At 35.0% G+C, this 17,295-nt stretch overlaps 1 protein-coding gene across 2 annotated transcripts in view; it reads left to right on the top strand.

The window, feature by feature from the left end:
* PDS5A (PDS5 cohesin associated factor A) overlaps positions 1 to 17,295 on the top strand; it is a 72,391-nt gene that overhangs the window by 42,060 nt on the left and 13,036 nt on the right. For both annotated transcript variants that reach the window (XM_052681718.1, XM_052681719.1), the window contains exons 12-26: positions 1,099 to 1,250; positions 4,786 to 4,899; positions 5,366 to 5,447; positions 6,006 to 6,054; positions 6,173 to 6,312; positions 7,789 to 7,904; positions 8,630 to 8,735; positions 10,161 to 10,321; positions 11,895 to 12,018; positions 13,220 to 13,378; positions 13,629 to 13,697; positions 14,339 to 14,475; positions 15,116 to 15,239; positions 15,497 to 15,701; positions 16,291 to 16,405. In XM_052681718.1, coding sequence (XP_052537678.1) covers positions 1,099 to 1,250; positions 4,786 to 4,899; positions 5,366 to 5,447; positions 6,006 to 6,054; positions 6,173 to 6,312; positions 7,789 to 7,904; positions 8,630 to 8,735; positions 10,161 to 10,321; positions 11,895 to 12,018; positions 13,220 to 13,378; positions 13,629 to 13,697; positions 14,339 to 14,475; positions 15,116 to 15,239; positions 15,497 to 15,701; positions 16,291 to 16,405 — 1,853 coding nt within the window. The remainder of the gene's footprint in view (positions 1 to 1,098; positions 1,251 to 4,785; positions 4,900 to 5,365; positions 5,448 to 6,005; positions 6,055 to 6,172; positions 6,313 to 7,788; positions 7,905 to 8,629; positions 8,736 to 10,160; positions 10,322 to 11,894; positions 12,019 to 13,219; positions 13,379 to 13,628; positions 13,698 to 14,338; positions 14,476 to 15,115; positions 15,240 to 15,496; positions 15,702 to 16,290; positions 16,406 to 17,295) is intronic.

Genomic DNA, 17,295 nt, shown 5'->3' with positions numbered 1-17,295 from the left:
TATCCCCCCCCCAAAGTTATTTATGAGACCTAAAATGTTTAGGCTAACTCCTGCTTCTCACTGCCACTTCCAACGAGTCAGAGTGAGATGATTGTTAGCATGAAGGGATTTTCTTTAATACCTTCTGAATTAATTAGTTCTAACTCCTCATTTTCTATATGTACTAAAAAGCACTGTGGCTTTTGTCAGCTAATGTTTTTTGTTTCCTTTTTTTAATTGCTGTTATTCTTAATTCTGTGGTAGGAATTAACTATTCCAACAGGTAAGGGATTATCACGATCAGTGTTGTAACTCGGACCTGTAGTCTTTGGTGAAGGAGTTTTACTAGTTAACCAAGATTTTCTATGCAGACTATTAAGTGGGAGATACTATTCTCTCCCTCAATTAATCCTTCATCTGTTGTGAAAATGGTTTCTTCTGGTTTCTTCAGCAAGTCAGTGTAAGAAGGCCTGTAGATCCTGTCAAAGTGTTAATGGGACATTTCCTGTTTACATGAATGGGTAGAGTAGCAATCACCAAAAACTGGAAGCTGCAGACAGCTCTTTCTTTCTTTTTTTTCTTTAACACACTCTTCCAGTGATTACTTCAAAGCTTAGGCAAAAAGAGGCTTTCTCACTGTTGTGGAAAGTGGTCTCAGAGTTGAAGCCTTAGCAAGCTCAGCTAAGTCTAAGGTGTAGATTCCTAGACAAGTTTGCCAATTTAAGGCTAATGAAAAAAAGCTGCCACCTCTGCTTGGTGCCCAACTCTGAATACATAAATATTCCAAACCCTGGCTTAAGAAATCATTTATTCAGACATGCCTGTTAAGCTCACCTTAAGTTTTAATACCACCAAACTCCTAGTTTTTCTTTGCTCAGCACATGGGAGCAATGGATTACTCTTTACAGATAATACCTTGCATAGTAAACAGAAGAAATGAATAGGTATTACAAAGTTTAATTTAGAAACTCTTAATTTTTCAGTGTTTGCAGAGCCTAAATGTAGGAGAGCAGAATGTGGCCATTTTGTTTTTTATGCTTCTACATATTTGCTGTATTTTGTATGCTTGATACCTGTTTACCAAAGCTACTTCCTCATCTCCTTCTCTTCCTTCTCAAGTGGCGAGTGAGAAAAGAAGCTATGATGGGTCTTGCCCAGCTATACAAGAAATACTGTCTTCATGCCGAGGCTGGAAAAGATGCTGCAGAGAAAGTGAGCTGGATAAAGGATAAACTTTTGCACATATATTATCAAAATAGCATTGATGACAAGTGAGTCAACCTAAGCCTTCCTAATTTTAATTGTACAGTGATAAGAGATGCTCTGAAAATGAAAATATGTGCTTATCATGAAAAAGCTGTTATATTACATTCTGTACACGTGGGTTTATGTTTATTAAATTAATAATTACTAAAGATGTATTAAGAACTCCAGGATGGTTGCATTATCTGTTCTTGTATTTATGCTATGTACTGATAGAACTATGTCTGCTATGATGGTAAATTGTCATTAACTAACCTCTGCATGGAAAAAAGCCATCAGATTTTGCTTTTATTATGCTCTGCTGTGTTTGTCTTTTACTTCCCAGAGGTTAGCATGTTAAAATCAACGATCTGTGAGTACTATACATGTATGTACCACAATGACATCTCCTTTTGTTAGACTACATAGAAATTGACCCTTTAGTTAGAACAGAAACTGAAGAAATGTCAGAAAGTGCTTCCACCATTGTCTAATTTTTCCTGTTTTGTCACTCAGTCCCTTTAGTTTAGAAATATTGTTTTTTGCTTGGGAGAGAAAGAATTTTGGCTTAGATTTTGGAAGATAGTTTTCAGCTCTTACTTCTTTGTCTTTTCACAAGAAAAGTCAAACTATGAAATCACACAATGATAGAAATTGAGCTTAGATTTCTAACATAGCAGACCTGGAATCCAGCCATACCTTTATAGTGTTTTTTAGCATCTTGCATATACAGTCTACTGCTTCAGTATGTTGCATAATCTTAGTAACTAGCCCAAATGGGTGACAGCATCCTTCAATTGCCACCTATTGCATTTAATTCTGTATCACAAAACACTGCTGCAGTTGTGAAGGATCTTGCTTTTGTTTGTCTTGCTGGTCATAACTGTTTCTGTTACATATTTTATTAATTGCTTTATTAAAAAAAAAAAAAATTGTACACTGGAAGTCTGCTGAGGTAGAATTATCAAAGAGTGGCAACAACTAGGAAATCTCCATGTAATTTATACAAAGCCATTATTGTATTTGTGTGTATGTCAAATATGCTGGAGAGATTTGTATTTTTTTCTGATGTGTTCATAGCTCATTCAGCATTCAGGGAATGAATCAAAGTTCTATCAAAGTTCTATGGTGAATGTGTCAGATTTTTTTTCAGTATTCCAGCTTGTTGGAAATGCAGAATATTGTGAAGGAAGCAAGTCAAGGAATTTTGAAGGATAACATCATCAAAGCTCCGTTTCTTTGAATGTGATTGTCTTCTAGGAGTCTTGTTAAGCCATATAAGGCAGTCTTTTGAGTGCAGTGACTGCATGCTGTTTGCATTTTGGGTGTCCACACTGAAAGACTGGCAGTTGGATTCTCAGTGTTCTTCTAGTTTGGCTAATACCTGGAATTTTAGTCAAAATTTTGCTAGTTTTTAAGGTTGGACAATGAAATTTTTGGTCTGTCTCATTGGGTGATGTACTTAGAGTGGAAGACAGGACAAGTGGCACTATTTTAAGCTAAAAGAGGAAAGGGTCCGATTCGATGTTAGGAAGAAATTTGATACTCAGAGCATGATGAGGCACTGGTACAGGCTGACTAAAGAAGCTGCCAATTCCCCATGCTGGAGGTGCTCAAGGCCAGGTTGAATGGGGCCCTGGACAGCCTTATCTGGTGGGTGGTAGTCCTGCCCATGGCAGAGCATTGGAACTAGGTGGTCTTTTAAGGTCCCTTCAAACCCAGCCTGTTCTATGATTCTATGAAGTAAATGTATTTCAATGTTGTTATTGATAGAGTTCTAAAGATAGTACTTAAAGTAGTAGAATTGTAAAAGTGCTATGATTTTAAAGACTCAACCATTCCAGGCCTTTAAACATACAAGTAGAAGTCAAAATTGGCAACTTTTGGCCTGAATTCTTTCCATATGGAAGGAGGATAAAATATAATGGTGAACAGCTTTCTGAGCCTTGCAGTGTTTTCCTCTGTGCATGTGGAATGACACTAGCCTTTCAAAAGAAAATAAGTACTGCAGTATCACATAGTATTCAGGCATGAGGTGGAACAGAAGAAATTTTTTCTGGACATCCTTAATGTTAACACTTTCTAATATTTTTGATCTAACATTAAGTATTGGTATGCTGTGCTCAAGTCTGAGAACTTGCAACTGGAAAGGTAGTTTATCACCTGGATGTGCTGAGGTTCTTACAACAGATGCATAGGGAATGGTGCAAGATAACTACTTCATAAACACTGCCCTGTTGCCAGCTCTTAATATGCCAGTGAATGACTTTCCTCACAGGAGAAAAGTCAGTGTTCCATAGGTACCACCTATTCGTAAATCTTTACCCTAGCTGACATGGAAGGCATAATACAGCCTCACGATTTGTATTGACAGCTGTTTTTGAAAATGTATCTGTGGAGACATGGACTACAGCACTGTTCAAGGATTAGTAAAGCAGGTAGCTCTGATGCCTCCAATCACCTGTTCTATTAAACAGAGATGGAATCTCCTGAGATCTAAAAACCCTGTTTTCCAAGTCAGCAGTAGTGAAAATGAACACCTAAAGGGAAAAAAACAAGTTCTCTTTAATGTCAATGGAATGCCTTGTGATAACTGTATTCATATTCATAGTCATACTTTTATTCCTCTGCCTTGACTTCATGTCCTTTTGAATGTTCTTTGTGTTGAAATAACTTACATTTGACCTGTTTTGCTTTCTCTGTTCTTTGTACAAGGCACTCCTTGGGTACTTACCAGGAATCGTAGCAAAGTCTGTAAATTCAAAATGTCTGTTAATATGGTAATGTGCGACTGGACGCTGTGCACAGCTCTCACTGCTAAGAATTAGATGAATATCTGAATGTTCTTTCATTTTGGAGTGTTACTAATGGGCTATACAGTCATACAGTAGCTTGAGTTTTGCATTTTATTGACAACTCTCGGTATGTCTACTTCTGTTGTTGTTAGGATTTTGTTGTTGTTTTAAGAAAGATAACTGGATAAAGTTCTTGTTGGCTTGGTTTGCACTTACTTGGGTTTCCCTGTGCTCCTTTTCCTCTATACATTTTGCTGTTCTTTTTCTCTACCTTTTCAATGCTCACTTTACTTTCTGCGTTATAAATAACAGTTTCAAATATTTTGTGTTTGTCAAATGCTACTATTTTATTTTACCCTTCCCCCTAGGATGCGTCGGCTCTTCACTTTTACTTCCACTTCAGTTAAATTTTTATATCCGCTCCTCTTTATCTGGGCTTTCTACTGTCTGTATCTCTTTCACTTATGCATGAGGATGAACTAAGATTCTTCAAACCTGGAGAAAAAGGAGAATTTGAATGCTGACAAAATGTTTCATCTTTTTAAAGATGAAATTTAATGGAAAGGCTCTCAAGGAGCAGTTCTTGGTAATCTTTCTATCAGCAGTGGAGGTTATCTTTACAGATGGGAAGAGGCCACTTTTCTTCTGTGGGGGAAAAATCTAATTTCTGTTGTTGTTTTTTCCTTTTTTTTTTTTTTTTCTTTCAGCTCATCTAAAAGATAATACTAGTTTTGGAAATGTACAGATTTTCTCTCTTCTTTTCCTGCAGATTACTAGTAGAAAAAATCTTTGCTCAGTATCTTGTTCCACACAATTTGGAAACAGAAGAGCGAATGAAATGCTTGTACTATTTGTATGCCAGCTTGGATCCAAATGCTGTCAAGTGAGTATAATTCCAATTCAGCTAATACTGTTTTGTTTCTTTTTTTTTCTAACATCATCTGCTTATATTATCAAGACTTAAATAACATTACAGGTAACTGATGCTTAACGGTATTTGTGATTTTATTTCAAAATGTTTCCTTTAGCTCCAATAATTTTACATACAAACTGCACGAGGCCTTTAGACAAGAAGGCACCTTGATATTTGAGAAGATTTGTTTTAAGTCTTCATCCTGTGAGAACAATACATTCTCATTGTGCTATATACATGAAATTGATACAAGTAGATGAATAAAAATGAAAAATGATCTATTTTGTTTAGAATTGTTGTTATTAATACTTTGTGGATTTGATTCACTCAGTCAGGTGTTGCACTTAGTAAGCAAGATAATTTATTTAACACTACATTCAGCATGTTATTGTGACAAACGAATCATGTTTTTCTTTCTGATTTTGCACGTTTTCAGAGCACTGAATGAGATGTGGAAGTGCCAGAACATGCTGAGGAGTCACGTACGGGAATTACTAGACTTGCATAAGCAGCCCACAGTACGGTTTTGAAAAAAATAATACTTTATCAGATGGACTTGTTAGATTAATCTACCTTTTTTTTAATGCTATATTATTTGTTCAGCTGACTTTTGATTTCAACATGTAGACAGAGTTCTGTTGACATTAAGTTGCTTTCAGTAATGCTTGCCAAGTGTATGGCCTCCTTAAATTTCTTCAGAAGAAATTAATGTGGTTTTTCAAGTTTTTGTTCATTTTTGATAGAATTCCTGATTCTCACTGTATAGGCTTTAACATTTTCTAAGTGGAATATTTTCTAAATTTTTAAGTATACTTTTAAAAGTAAATCTTCAAACTAGCAGAGACTTTAAATGCATTTAATTTGGGGGTTTTAGTATGGGAGGCTACCTTTAGTGTTTTGGGTTTAATGTTGAGGGATTTTCTTTGTTTATTAGAACTGGTTGTTCAGTTTTTTAGGTCTTTTTCCAATAGAACATGCTGCTGCAATAGAACTGACAGATGATCTTAAAGGTATATTTTCATGAGGGAGACAGTGCTGATGTTTTTTTGTTTGTTTCTGTTTGCTGTTGTCCCCAGTCAGAAGCAAACAGTGCTGCCATGTTTGGGAAGCTGATGACCATAGCAAGTAAGTGTTAATAAGTTCTTTAAACTGCTGTTACAATGTTCTTGGAAATTATTTTTTTATGAATGTTGTCATACTGAAGTAGCAAATTTATCTTAATAAACTGTGTTTAATTATATAGAAAACCTTCCAGATCCTGGAAAAGCACAAGATTTTGTGAAGAAATTCAATCAGGTTCTAGGCGATGATGAAAAGCTTCGGTCCCAGCTTGAACTGTTGATTAGCCCAACGTGTTCATGTAAACAGGCAGATGTCTGTGTGGTAAGGAAATGGAAAAGCAAACTTTTTAAAATATTTGTGCTTAAAACAGTTATTAAGACCTAATGGTCTATTTTGATACCTTAATATTATTTATATATGTTTCTCATTGCTATGAAATACCTTTTTAATTAACCTGTAAAGATTACTGATAATACAATCTTTGGCAATCATCCTAAGAAAAGCAAACAAATACTGGCTTTATTCCTTCCTGGGGTTATAAGGATCAAACATTAAGTTTAAAAAACTAATTTCATTTTTTTACTTCATTTTAAGAATCTTTTTTATGTAAACTGTTTTAAACTGTCTCCCAGCACTGATAGAACTTACATAAGTATGAGCACAACAACTATTGCACCATCTGCATATTATTTGTTCATTTTTCTTTGTACAAAATTATCTTGAGATCAATTTTTTTTTCTCTCTCTCACTTATTTAATATCACTGCTGAGAATACACACATTAATATTAAATCAGGCTTTTCCAGAGATTTACAGTGCCAACAATTGCAGCAATTTGGTTGACAGAAATCTCAATACAGAGCATCAGCAAACACAGGCTTCTTGGTTTTTGCCTAATGGCTCTGTAATTGTCCAGGGAAGAGAACAGAATGGCCTTCAGAATTATGTTCTAACCACTAACGTATGGAATACATCTCTTTCTAAAATAGCTGACTTTGCAATTTGGGAATGCAGTGATGCAGTTTCAAAGGGAAGACTTATTTTCTCTCCTGAAGATTGTTCAGGGCAATCTGAAAATGGTTAGGGCAATTTCCTGGTCTGCGTAGATCTACAGCTTCCAAACTTGAAGTAAAAGGAAGGTTGAGAAATTATTTATTTGAGACTTGAGTTTTAAACTTGTGTTCAAAATAAAAAATATTTTCGTATCTACCACCTTCTGCTGAGTTTGCAGCAGAATGTAATGTTTTTGATACTTGTTGCATTCAGAGGGGGAAAGGCAGGCTTTTGATTCCAAGACATTCCCTGGCAAGAACATGGAGTCTGAACATCTGAACTGAACATTCAGTTGGAACTGAAGTGGCATAGTGCTTCTCCATATCTGCAGCATTGTAGCTTCTATTGCATTTTGTTGTTGTTGCTTATGGAATCTGAAGCATGCAGCAAGGTTTATATACAGATCTATGAATTACTCTTGTCTACATAGATACTTAAATTCTGTCTGTGTTGCACTTAGCACTCCCTTGGTTTTGTTTTGAATTTGGTCTCCATTTCCTTAAGAAACACTTAAGAAAGAAGTTTACATGCATCTTGAGTTTTAATGCTGTTGCAAAGCATGCCTGCTTTCACTGTAATGTGATAAAGAAAGATCCAGAAATAACAGCAGTCCTCCTTAAAATACATTTCATTGACTATTTACACAATTTCTGTAATTAAAAGAACTAATTTTTAACTTCTTCAACGTGCTTAGGAAATAATTAACGTGAGAATAATTATTGTTGGTAATCTAACATTCTTGTAGAGAGAAATAGCCCGGAAACTTGCAAATCCTAAGCAGCCAACAAATCCCTTTCTGGAAATGGTCAAATTTCTTTTGGAGAGAATTGCTCCTGTACATATTGACTCAGAAGCCATTAGGTAAGTTTGGAAGATCATAGGAGCTCATGAATGGTTACAAAGTTGATTTAAGTAAAAAAAAAAAAAAAAAAAAAAAGAGAGATTTGCTTGGGGATGGGTGATACAGGTTAGTCTGCCCTAACTGTAGATAGACATTTAAAAATATGTATTTTACATTAATATCTTGCATTTCTAGCAGTGTGGGGTCTTGGTTTTGTTTTTTTTTGGGGGGAGAGGGGATTTTTTTTCTTACTGCTTTGCAATGCTACGTCTATAAATGATGATAAAATTTAGCAGTTGTTCCCTGTGAAACTGCTATTTGTGGGGTGTAAGGTGTGAATATGATGATCATAGCTCTCACATAGTTAACTGCAGCACGGTCTTCGATATAACAGCTGAATTTATTAATTTTTATGGGATTGAGTAAGAGAATGTTTGTATTCCTTTTGAGACTTGTCTGGCAACCTAATTACGTTTGGAAACATTTGCTACTCTGTGTTGATCTGAATGCTACCAACATGTCTTTTACCTAAGCAATTAAATTTTGCAGTAAGCTAAGTCAGAAAGAAAAGGAATAATGAAAGAGTTTAATTTAAGAAAAAGATTATAACAAAAACACCAAACAGACTATCACTGTCCCATAAATTATTGCCAAAACCAGGTAATCTTGCTGCTCAAACTTGACATTGCATGTTTTCAAGTTCTTTTTTTTATTTATTTGTTTGTTTTTCTATCTCTTGTTTTAGTGCACTAGTAAAATTGATGAATAAATCAATAGAGGGGACAGCTGATGATGAAGAGGAGGGTGTAAGTCCTGATACTGCAATTCGTGCAGGACTTGAACTTCTCAAGGTAATTTACATTAAATAATCTACATTAAAGTAGCTAAGAATGAATGTTAGTAGTAGTATTTATTTAAATATATTTTAAGTATGTGCAAGATATTATTTAGTGAACTTTTGTAATGACAGAAAGGTTTTGATTGCTAATACTTGCTTGGGGAAAATAATATAAAAATAACCAGTTTTTGGGAAAAGTATGTTTCACAAAGGAACCACAGAATAGAAGTATTCTCCTTAAAGCAGGAATTGGTTTCTTCTTAGGGAAGTCAAAGAGGAAGATAAGGACATGAAGTGTGAAGAGGAGAAAAGGGCAGAGTAGGAGAGGCGCTTCTTGTTGGCTTGTACAGTGCTGTAAGGAAAGCAGACAAGGAGGGGGGAAGGTGTTGATGAGTGAGAATTGCCTGAAGGAGAGAAGGAAGGACTTGAAATATCTGGATAACATCTGTGATAGATTTAGTAGCTTATTTTCAATATGTTATAAAGAAGGCTGTACAGTCAGAAAGAAGGGCATGGAGGGGCAGTTTAAATAATTGAGGTGAGACTTTTCTCACGTGTGAATGAACAAGTTGAACTTCATGGAGACATATTGCACCAAATTTGGTAACAGCAGCAATGCATTAGAAACAGTTATGCAGAATTACACAGGGGAGTAAAGTTTGTTTGTTCATGTAGCTCAGAGAAGAAAGCTGTTAAGGTTGAAGACTTAGTTGCTGTGTGACATGGATACCTTTAAGAAAGTCACTTCAGATATTGATACAAACAACTCTGATCAAAGAAACCAAAATAAGATAAATATTAAAAAATACAGAAAACATGTGCATTTTTTTAATTGATCTCCCTACAAAGTATTATTTGAACTTTGTTATACATAATATAGTTTTCTTCTGGGATAATGGTTTGTTCTCTTCTTGCATCCTTGCACACTTAGTTTTTTATTTAACATGACTTCTATTTAAAATAATGAGTATTCGATCAGTTTAGATTAAAAGACAGTAATTAATTTCTGTGCTTGTTTTAACTTTCTTGATTTCTTGATTTCTTTTCTGCTCAGAAACCAGAGATTATGGAGAAATTAGGATTTCGGTTCAATTACATTTAGTTGAAAAGTGTTTTTAAGTAGACTGGAATATAAGTGAATAATTTTGGATAAATATTCATTTTAATAGTTATTTTTCCATATTCAAATAATGTTATATCTTATAAAATGTTTGGAGGAAAGGAGGCCCTAAAGAATAAAATGTAGATGAATTTATTTGAAAATGTCCGTATAACTTTCTCCAAAAATGTAGTTTTTGAATGTAATAATCTCATGTGAGCATGTAATAACTATTTCTGTTGACGGTAAGGCTCCTGAACAGCTGTAAGTTTTTCTCTGATGATTCACTTACCTTGGAGAAATATACCTTTATACCTATGGTTTAATATGTATCTACAGGTTCTGTCCTTTACACATCCTACCTCGTTTCACTCTGCAGAGACCTATGAGTCTCTGCTGCAGTGCCTCAGGATGGAAGATGATAAGGTAGCTGAGGCAGCCATACAGATTTTCAGAAACACGGGTCACAAAATAGAAACAGACCTGCCACAGATAAGATCGTGAGTGTGTTTCTTTACATGCTGTTTCTCATACCCAGACTTCTGGCTCTTGGTAGTTAATTCAGAGTATTGCCCCTGAAGTTACATTACAGCCTTGTGAATATGAACAGCTTATCTTCCATCATTTTGTATTCTTTCACAAAGTTTCTGTCTCTTCATTTTTAAAATCCCTGTTCTCACATTATTTATTTATTTAAGATGTTACCTGCTTTTGAAAGTCCTTTTATAATAGACATGTTAAAACCAGAGTGTAGCATGTTTCCCAGGTTACAAAACAAGCAACAACAGAAATATGGTGGAGATGTAATTTCTTGGCACAGTAATTTCCTTCACATGATATTTCTATCTTTGTAAGGAATGAAAACATGATCTCTAGTTAACAGCTCTGTTTTGAAACAAATTGAGAAACAAGTTCCAAAAGCAGGCATAAATTTCTAAGAAAGAATAAAAGGCTGTCTATATGTTGTCGTCATCGTATTCACGTTGGTTAAAGCTACATAATCTACTAAGTAATCACAGACTTTACAGTTTGGTGACTGACATCTAAAATGTTAAAATCAGCCTTTTAGTAACTAACTAATCTGGGTTATAAACTAGAGGTTACAAGTTCTCATATATTGAAATACTTGCAATATTACTACTGAGCAAAAATGTGTCAGAATATAGGCAGTAGTTCTAGATTTCATATGTTCAGTGATGTTTACCATAAATGAAAAATAGTTTTGTTTCAAGTAACCTGTTTGGCTTCTTTATTTTTATTTTTTAAACCAACTGTATGCAGACTGCTCGCTGCCCTTTGGAGTAGGGTTCACCGGTAGCAGCCCAAGTTCTTCCTCACATGAGAAACAAATGGTTTTGTGCCCCACTTCATGGACAGGAAATTCTAAATGGTTCTAGCGTTTTTTGAGATGTTTCTGTGTCAGGTGTTCTGTAAGCAATTCTGTCATTTTGACTCAGTAACTGAGTGCTGAACATCATGAGCTAATGTCTCAAATATTGCTGTCTTAGGTGACAGGCCAGCCTTCCCACACTCTTGTGAGTCCCTGCAGTGGCTTCTGCCCTGTGCTTTCCTTCAGTGACCACTGATGAGCAAAAATAGATTTCAGGGGTCTCAAATGCAAAACTCTAAGCAGTTCCTAATCTGCTCATACACTGCAAATAAAGCCTAAATTTAAAGCAGTAAAAGCCTATAAACCCACTAATGTTGAACAGCTGTTCCTAGGCTTTACAAATTTTCTTCTGCCCCGTTGCTTCCAAGCGTGATGGAATAACAAGCCCCCACTGTTGGTTCCCCCCACGCTATAACCTTAATAACCTTATTTTGATCACTGTTTTCTTTCATGTTTGATTTTTCCCTCTGAGCCTTTTCCTGCCTGTGTACAGTCAGATGTGCAGCAGGTAATATTAAATATTTTGTTTGTTTTCAATTTATTATGGTCTTTTTTGAACTGACTTCAAAGGAGCACATGATTTGTAAGACCATGTTCTGTAGAGATGTATCTGTATAGGTGAAAAGTTTCATGTTTTGTAGATCGCAAACTGTATTTTGAAGTATTTTATTTAATGTTTACAGAACATTAATTCCAATTTTGCATCAGAAAGCAAAAAGAGGCACTCCCCATCAGGCAAAACAAGCTGTTCACTGTATACATGCCATATTTTCAAATAAAGAAGTGCAACTTGCTCAGATCTTTGAGGTATGTCTTCCTTTTTTTTGTTTTTAAAATTTGTTTCTGTTCTTAGTTGAGACTAATGATTAATTTCTACTTCTAGTTAACAGATAATTTATGAAGTCAGCCTACAGATGTATGGTAGTTGTCATTACTTTTACAATAGAAAATTATTAATATTTCTGTTTCTTGTAGTCTTTGTAACATTCTGATACATAAGGTGCTCCTTTTTTGTCTATATGGGAGAAGGTAGAGGAAAATAAAGCAAATATGCTGGAATGCTCCACACCAGATCTCACGAGAATGCATGTAGCAGAAAAGTAGAAATGGAGAATAACATCCTCTACTTTCAAACCATATTGAGTTTCCTTGTCTAAGATCTGTGTCTGTGCATTACTTTCTCACTCAGAAAGTGAATGCAGAGTAGTACACATCTACAAGTGAAGACACTAGCTTACTCCTCTCTTACTACTTAGAAAAGTGGTAAAGGAAAAAAAATCATACGTAGGGCAGAGAGGTTCCTTTTCACTATAAGCTCTTAAATAACACTAATATTAATATGCACTTGTAAAATATCATAGATTCTCCATCATGGCCATCTTTGAATGTATATATAATTCAGAGGTGTGAAAATCTTTGAATTAAGTTTACAGAGTGTGATCTCTCTGCTTAGACTTACATGAGAGTGCAAGTTCACGTTCCCTTCTCTACTATCATGTTACTGTGGAAAGGTACTGAGTGATACAGCAACCTGGAATTATCATAACTGTTGTCTTGAAGGAAATACTGATCACCAGTGGAAACAACTATTTTCAGGATTGTACAGTTGTTAGTTTTAGGGGGTTTTTTTTGACCTTTATTATAATGGCCTTTTTTTGGCCATTATTTTCTGACACTTGTTGGCTACTTTTCAACTTTCTACAACTCATGAAGAACATAGAGTCAAGTTTCCTCCCATTTCTCCCAGTATTTAATGTGTTTCACTGTCAAAACAGGATGAGAACATAAAATCATATTGCTCCTATCTCACATGAGATTTTAATTATTCTGTTAATTGGGAAATTGCATTCTTTCTCCATTCTGTTTTGCAAATGTTTCTAATTCTTACGGAAAAAAAACCCCTGTAAAAGTCGTCTGCAGCCCAGTATTAAAATAAGGTGTTTTTTAGGCATGATAATTTACATATCTACAGCTCATTTTTAATATATACATATTCTTTTTTCCTCAGCCTCTTAGTAGAAGTTTGAATGCTGATGTACCAGAACAACTTATTACTCCGTTAGTCTCACTGGGTCATATTTCTATGTTGGCCCCAGACCAGTTTGCTTCTCCAATGAAATCTGTTGTTGCAAATTTCATTGTAAAAGATCTTCTAATGAATGACAGGGTAAGATCTTCTTTTTTTATTAAGTCCTTACAATTCTCTGTGTTTGTTATTGGGGAACAGGGCTGTTTTGTTTTGCTTTGTATTTGCAAAATGGTTCAAAGGAATGTTCTATAAATGACTCGTAAAGAGATGTCACGTCATAGAAAAATCTTCTGTATGAAAGAAAGCTCAGTCCAAAACTCTGTTTTGTTTCTCTCTACATTTTCTGTATGGGTTGAACCAGTTCTTAAACTTACATGAGTATCTGTAGTCAACAGGTGAGAAAAATGGAAAGTTGTGGTCTCCAGATGAAGAAGTTTCTCCAGAAGTACTAGCAAAGGTGAATGGCCAGCTGCCAATAACTATGTATATGTTTGAGTTTTAAAACTTACTTTTTTGAAGTTGAGGAGTTTGATAAATCTCTTTGGAGTGTAGTAAATCTCTTTAATTACTTTTGTATTGGGTGTTTGAGGTTTTTTTAGAAGCACTGTTCTAGGTTTTCTGTCAATTATATAAATACACCATTACAAAATTGGTGGAAACCATGCATTTTGGTGTCTTGGCTGAGTATATTGAATGCTGAGAAAATTAAGACAACCAAAAGTTGCAGTTTTCCTTGTCAGAGATGTTATTAGTCTTTATTGACTGTAAATAAAGTTTATATAAATTGAGATTTTGAATTTTCTTTGTTCTCTTTGATAGGCTATTTACTGTGATTCTAGTTGTGACTGTTTTTAGAAAGGTTTGTGTAGTTGCTTTTATTGTTGATAATGTAGCAGGTGTCATAGGTGTACTTGTGAGAAAGCACTGAACCACAGCTGATAGTGCCTTTCTCTTTCTGTAAATATTACTGCTTTGTTCTGTTCCTTTTAAAATATATCAACTCTAAGAAGTAGGAGTCTTTGGAAGCTTCTGTTTGATAGAAATGGACTGTAGCACATAACAAGTCTAGAAAGTTCATTGTTTGTCCATTTTTGATAGGTGCAAGCAATTAAACTTTTGGTACGCTGGCTGCTGGGTATGAAAAACAACCAGTCAAAATCTGCAAATTCCACACTCCGACTGTTATCAGCTATGCTTGTCAGTGAAGGAGATTTGACAGAACAGAAACGAATCAGGTCAGATTCTGTTACTTTTAGGCTTATAATAACATTATTGTGGAGTTGTGTACTAAAAACAGTAATTTGAATCCTTTTAGAATCTTAACGTGTGAAGGGTAATGTTGGGTAATATTGAATAATAGGAGGTGGATCTGACTGGAGTTTAAAATTTAGGACTGAATGGTGCACGTGAAAATATTCTTCATACTGATTCTTTCTTGCAGTCTACTCATGATATAGCGTAGAGCACTGTAGATATCTTGCTAGTAAAAGACATTCCAGAGAGACTTGTAGGAGTTTCTTTGAAAAAAACTGAACAATCAGGTTTAATACATTTAAATGTTGGGTAAATTTTGGGTGAAGCATCTTCCAATGTGGGGTGACTTTACACCACATCTCCATTCAGAGGGTAAGGGAAATCTGTAACAAATGGGTTGCTTTGATTCACGTAGTGGTAAGCAGACAAGAAAGAGTGCGATAGAGCTGCAGAGCACCTTATTTTCACAAATGTCATTAAGTTAATTTAATAACATGAAGCTGTTGAGCTGGTCAGACTGGGAAGAACCTTGTGTTGTAAATGGTGTTGAAAAAAGAAAGAAATTGTGATACACAAGTAATTTAAGCAGAGTTTTGGGGTTTTTCCCTCCTGTTTGTATAGTAAATCCGATATGTCTCGACTACGATTAGCTGCTGGCAGTGCAATAATGAAGCTTGCACAGGAGCCGTGTTACCATGAAATAATTACCCCAGAACAGTTCCAACTCTGTGCGCTTGTCATTAACGTAAGTAACTACTTTTATATTGAAGTGATTCTTAGAGTTCAAAGTCCTTCATCTGAGCTTTTGTTGCTGCTAAATTGATTATTTAATATTGCTCATTGTGGCTTTCGAGAGTTCTTGAAGCTGCAAATACTTATTATACAACACTTGTTGATATTTTTAAAACATGTCACCCCATCATTCCAGTTGGGTGTTTTCCATTTTTATTTTGTTCTAACAAAATTGTTACGGTTGCATTCTTATGTTTTATTTTGTTACAGGATGAGTGCTACCAAGTGAGGCAGATATTTGCTCAGAAACTGCATAAAGCACTTGTGAAATTACTGCTCCCTTTGGAATATATGGCAATCTTTGCTTTGTGTGCCAAAGATCCTGTGAAGGAGAGAAGAGCACATGCCAGACAGTGCTTGCTTAAAAACATCAGTATACGAAGAGAATATATTAAGCAGAATCCTATGGCTAACGGTTAGTGTTTCAGTAAGTTTGTGAAGAATACAATGGTTGAATGCTAAATTGGAAGAAGTAATGGTTAAAAGTTAAGCAAATTGCTTTCATAAAGAAATACAAAGTTAATTTGTTTTCTCATTTTTTATATTTATCACATTTAAATCTAAATTTACTTTAGCATTAACCATAAAATACTTTTCTATATATTGCTGAGAAACATGTGTAAGGTACAATACTGTTATTCTGGTAGCTGTTTTGCTTGAAAAATAAAATTTTGTTTTCTGATATGTTAGGTTTTATGATCTCTTCCTGATTTGGGGCCAAATAGTTTCAAAGTAGTAAAACTCATCTATATTTAATGATGGGGCAAACTGGAGGTGTCTCTGCCTATAGCAGGAGGGTCAGAACCAGGTGATCTTAAAGTTCCCTTGCAATCCAAACTATTCTATAATTCAGAAAGTAGAATCTGCAGAAAAAGGAACACAGACTGAAGTTTTATGTTCTGTGTATTTGGAAAAGTAATACTTGAAAATATTCTGTCTTGTGATGCTTGTCTGTATGTATGTATAACAAAGAGATTGGTTATGATTTTTGTTTCTTACTGCAGAAAAATTGCTGTCCTTGCTGCCTGAATATGTGGTACCATATATGATTCATTTACTGGCACATGATCCAGATTTCACAAAACCTCAGGATGTTGATCAGCTTCGTGATGTCAAAGAGTAAGTGGTAAATGATTCTAGAACTATTTTCTGTGCTTAGAAAAAATTGTTAGGAAAATGATCCCTTGTTTTGCAATATGCTGTTGATAAAACATTAATTTTGGAAAAGGAGGAAAACTTCAGAAACTGCTTAGCAGTGTATTCTGAAACACCTTTAACCTTTATTAACTGTTTAGGCATCCATCTCTCCACATCACCATTCTTTGTTTTTGATTTTTCTTTTGTATTCATTTTGGATGGAGCTGTAAGCTAACTTGTTTTGGTACCACGAAAGCACATATAATGACATATTACAATATACGTATAATTAGAAAAACAATTATTTGCACAAATGTACGTGTCCACATCTTAATTCTTTTTGTACCTTTATCTATGAGAATCCCAGTCTGATTTTTTTTCTTTAGTTGAAGACCTGAATTTGTTCTGATTTCTGAGTTACTTGACTCACACTTGGTCAGAACCTGGAGTTGAGAAAGATTTCTTAACTAATAATCAAGTCTGTTTTGTTTTTTGTTTTTTTGAGGACTTCTTGTTCTTGGCCACACCTGAAAGCACTCCACTGTGTTCTTTACTGTTTTATCCAGAATTGAACAAGTTCTGATTTGCAGTTGTTGCAGTGCAGTACTGTGAGAAGTACTTTGTAGTGCACAGAGTTTTTTGGACATCCCTTGTATGGCTGTCCTTTGTTGCCAGATTTCCTCCCTCATTCTTGTCACAGGCTGGCTGAACTAGCCAGAGAGGACTGCTCCAAAGAAAGAAATGCTATGTACAGGAATCTTGGCAGGAATGCTTCTCTGAAAAGTTTTCTGAGATAAATCCAAAACATTTTTCTCCTAATGTAATACAGCATTTCTTTCAGGACTTCTGAGAGCCACAGTGTTCATTTTAAA

This window comes from Tympanuchus pallidicinctus, unplaced genomic scaffold (genome assembly GCF_026119805.1).
Source record: "Tympanuchus pallidicinctus isolate F22 unplaced genomic scaffold, pur_lepc_1.0 scaffold2, whole genome shotgun sequence".
NCBI classification, from domain to species: domain Eukaryota; kingdom Metazoa; phylum Chordata; class Aves; order Galliformes; family Phasianidae; genus Tympanuchus; species Tympanuchus pallidicinctus.
This window is presented reverse-complemented; position numbering and strand designations above follow the sequence as displayed.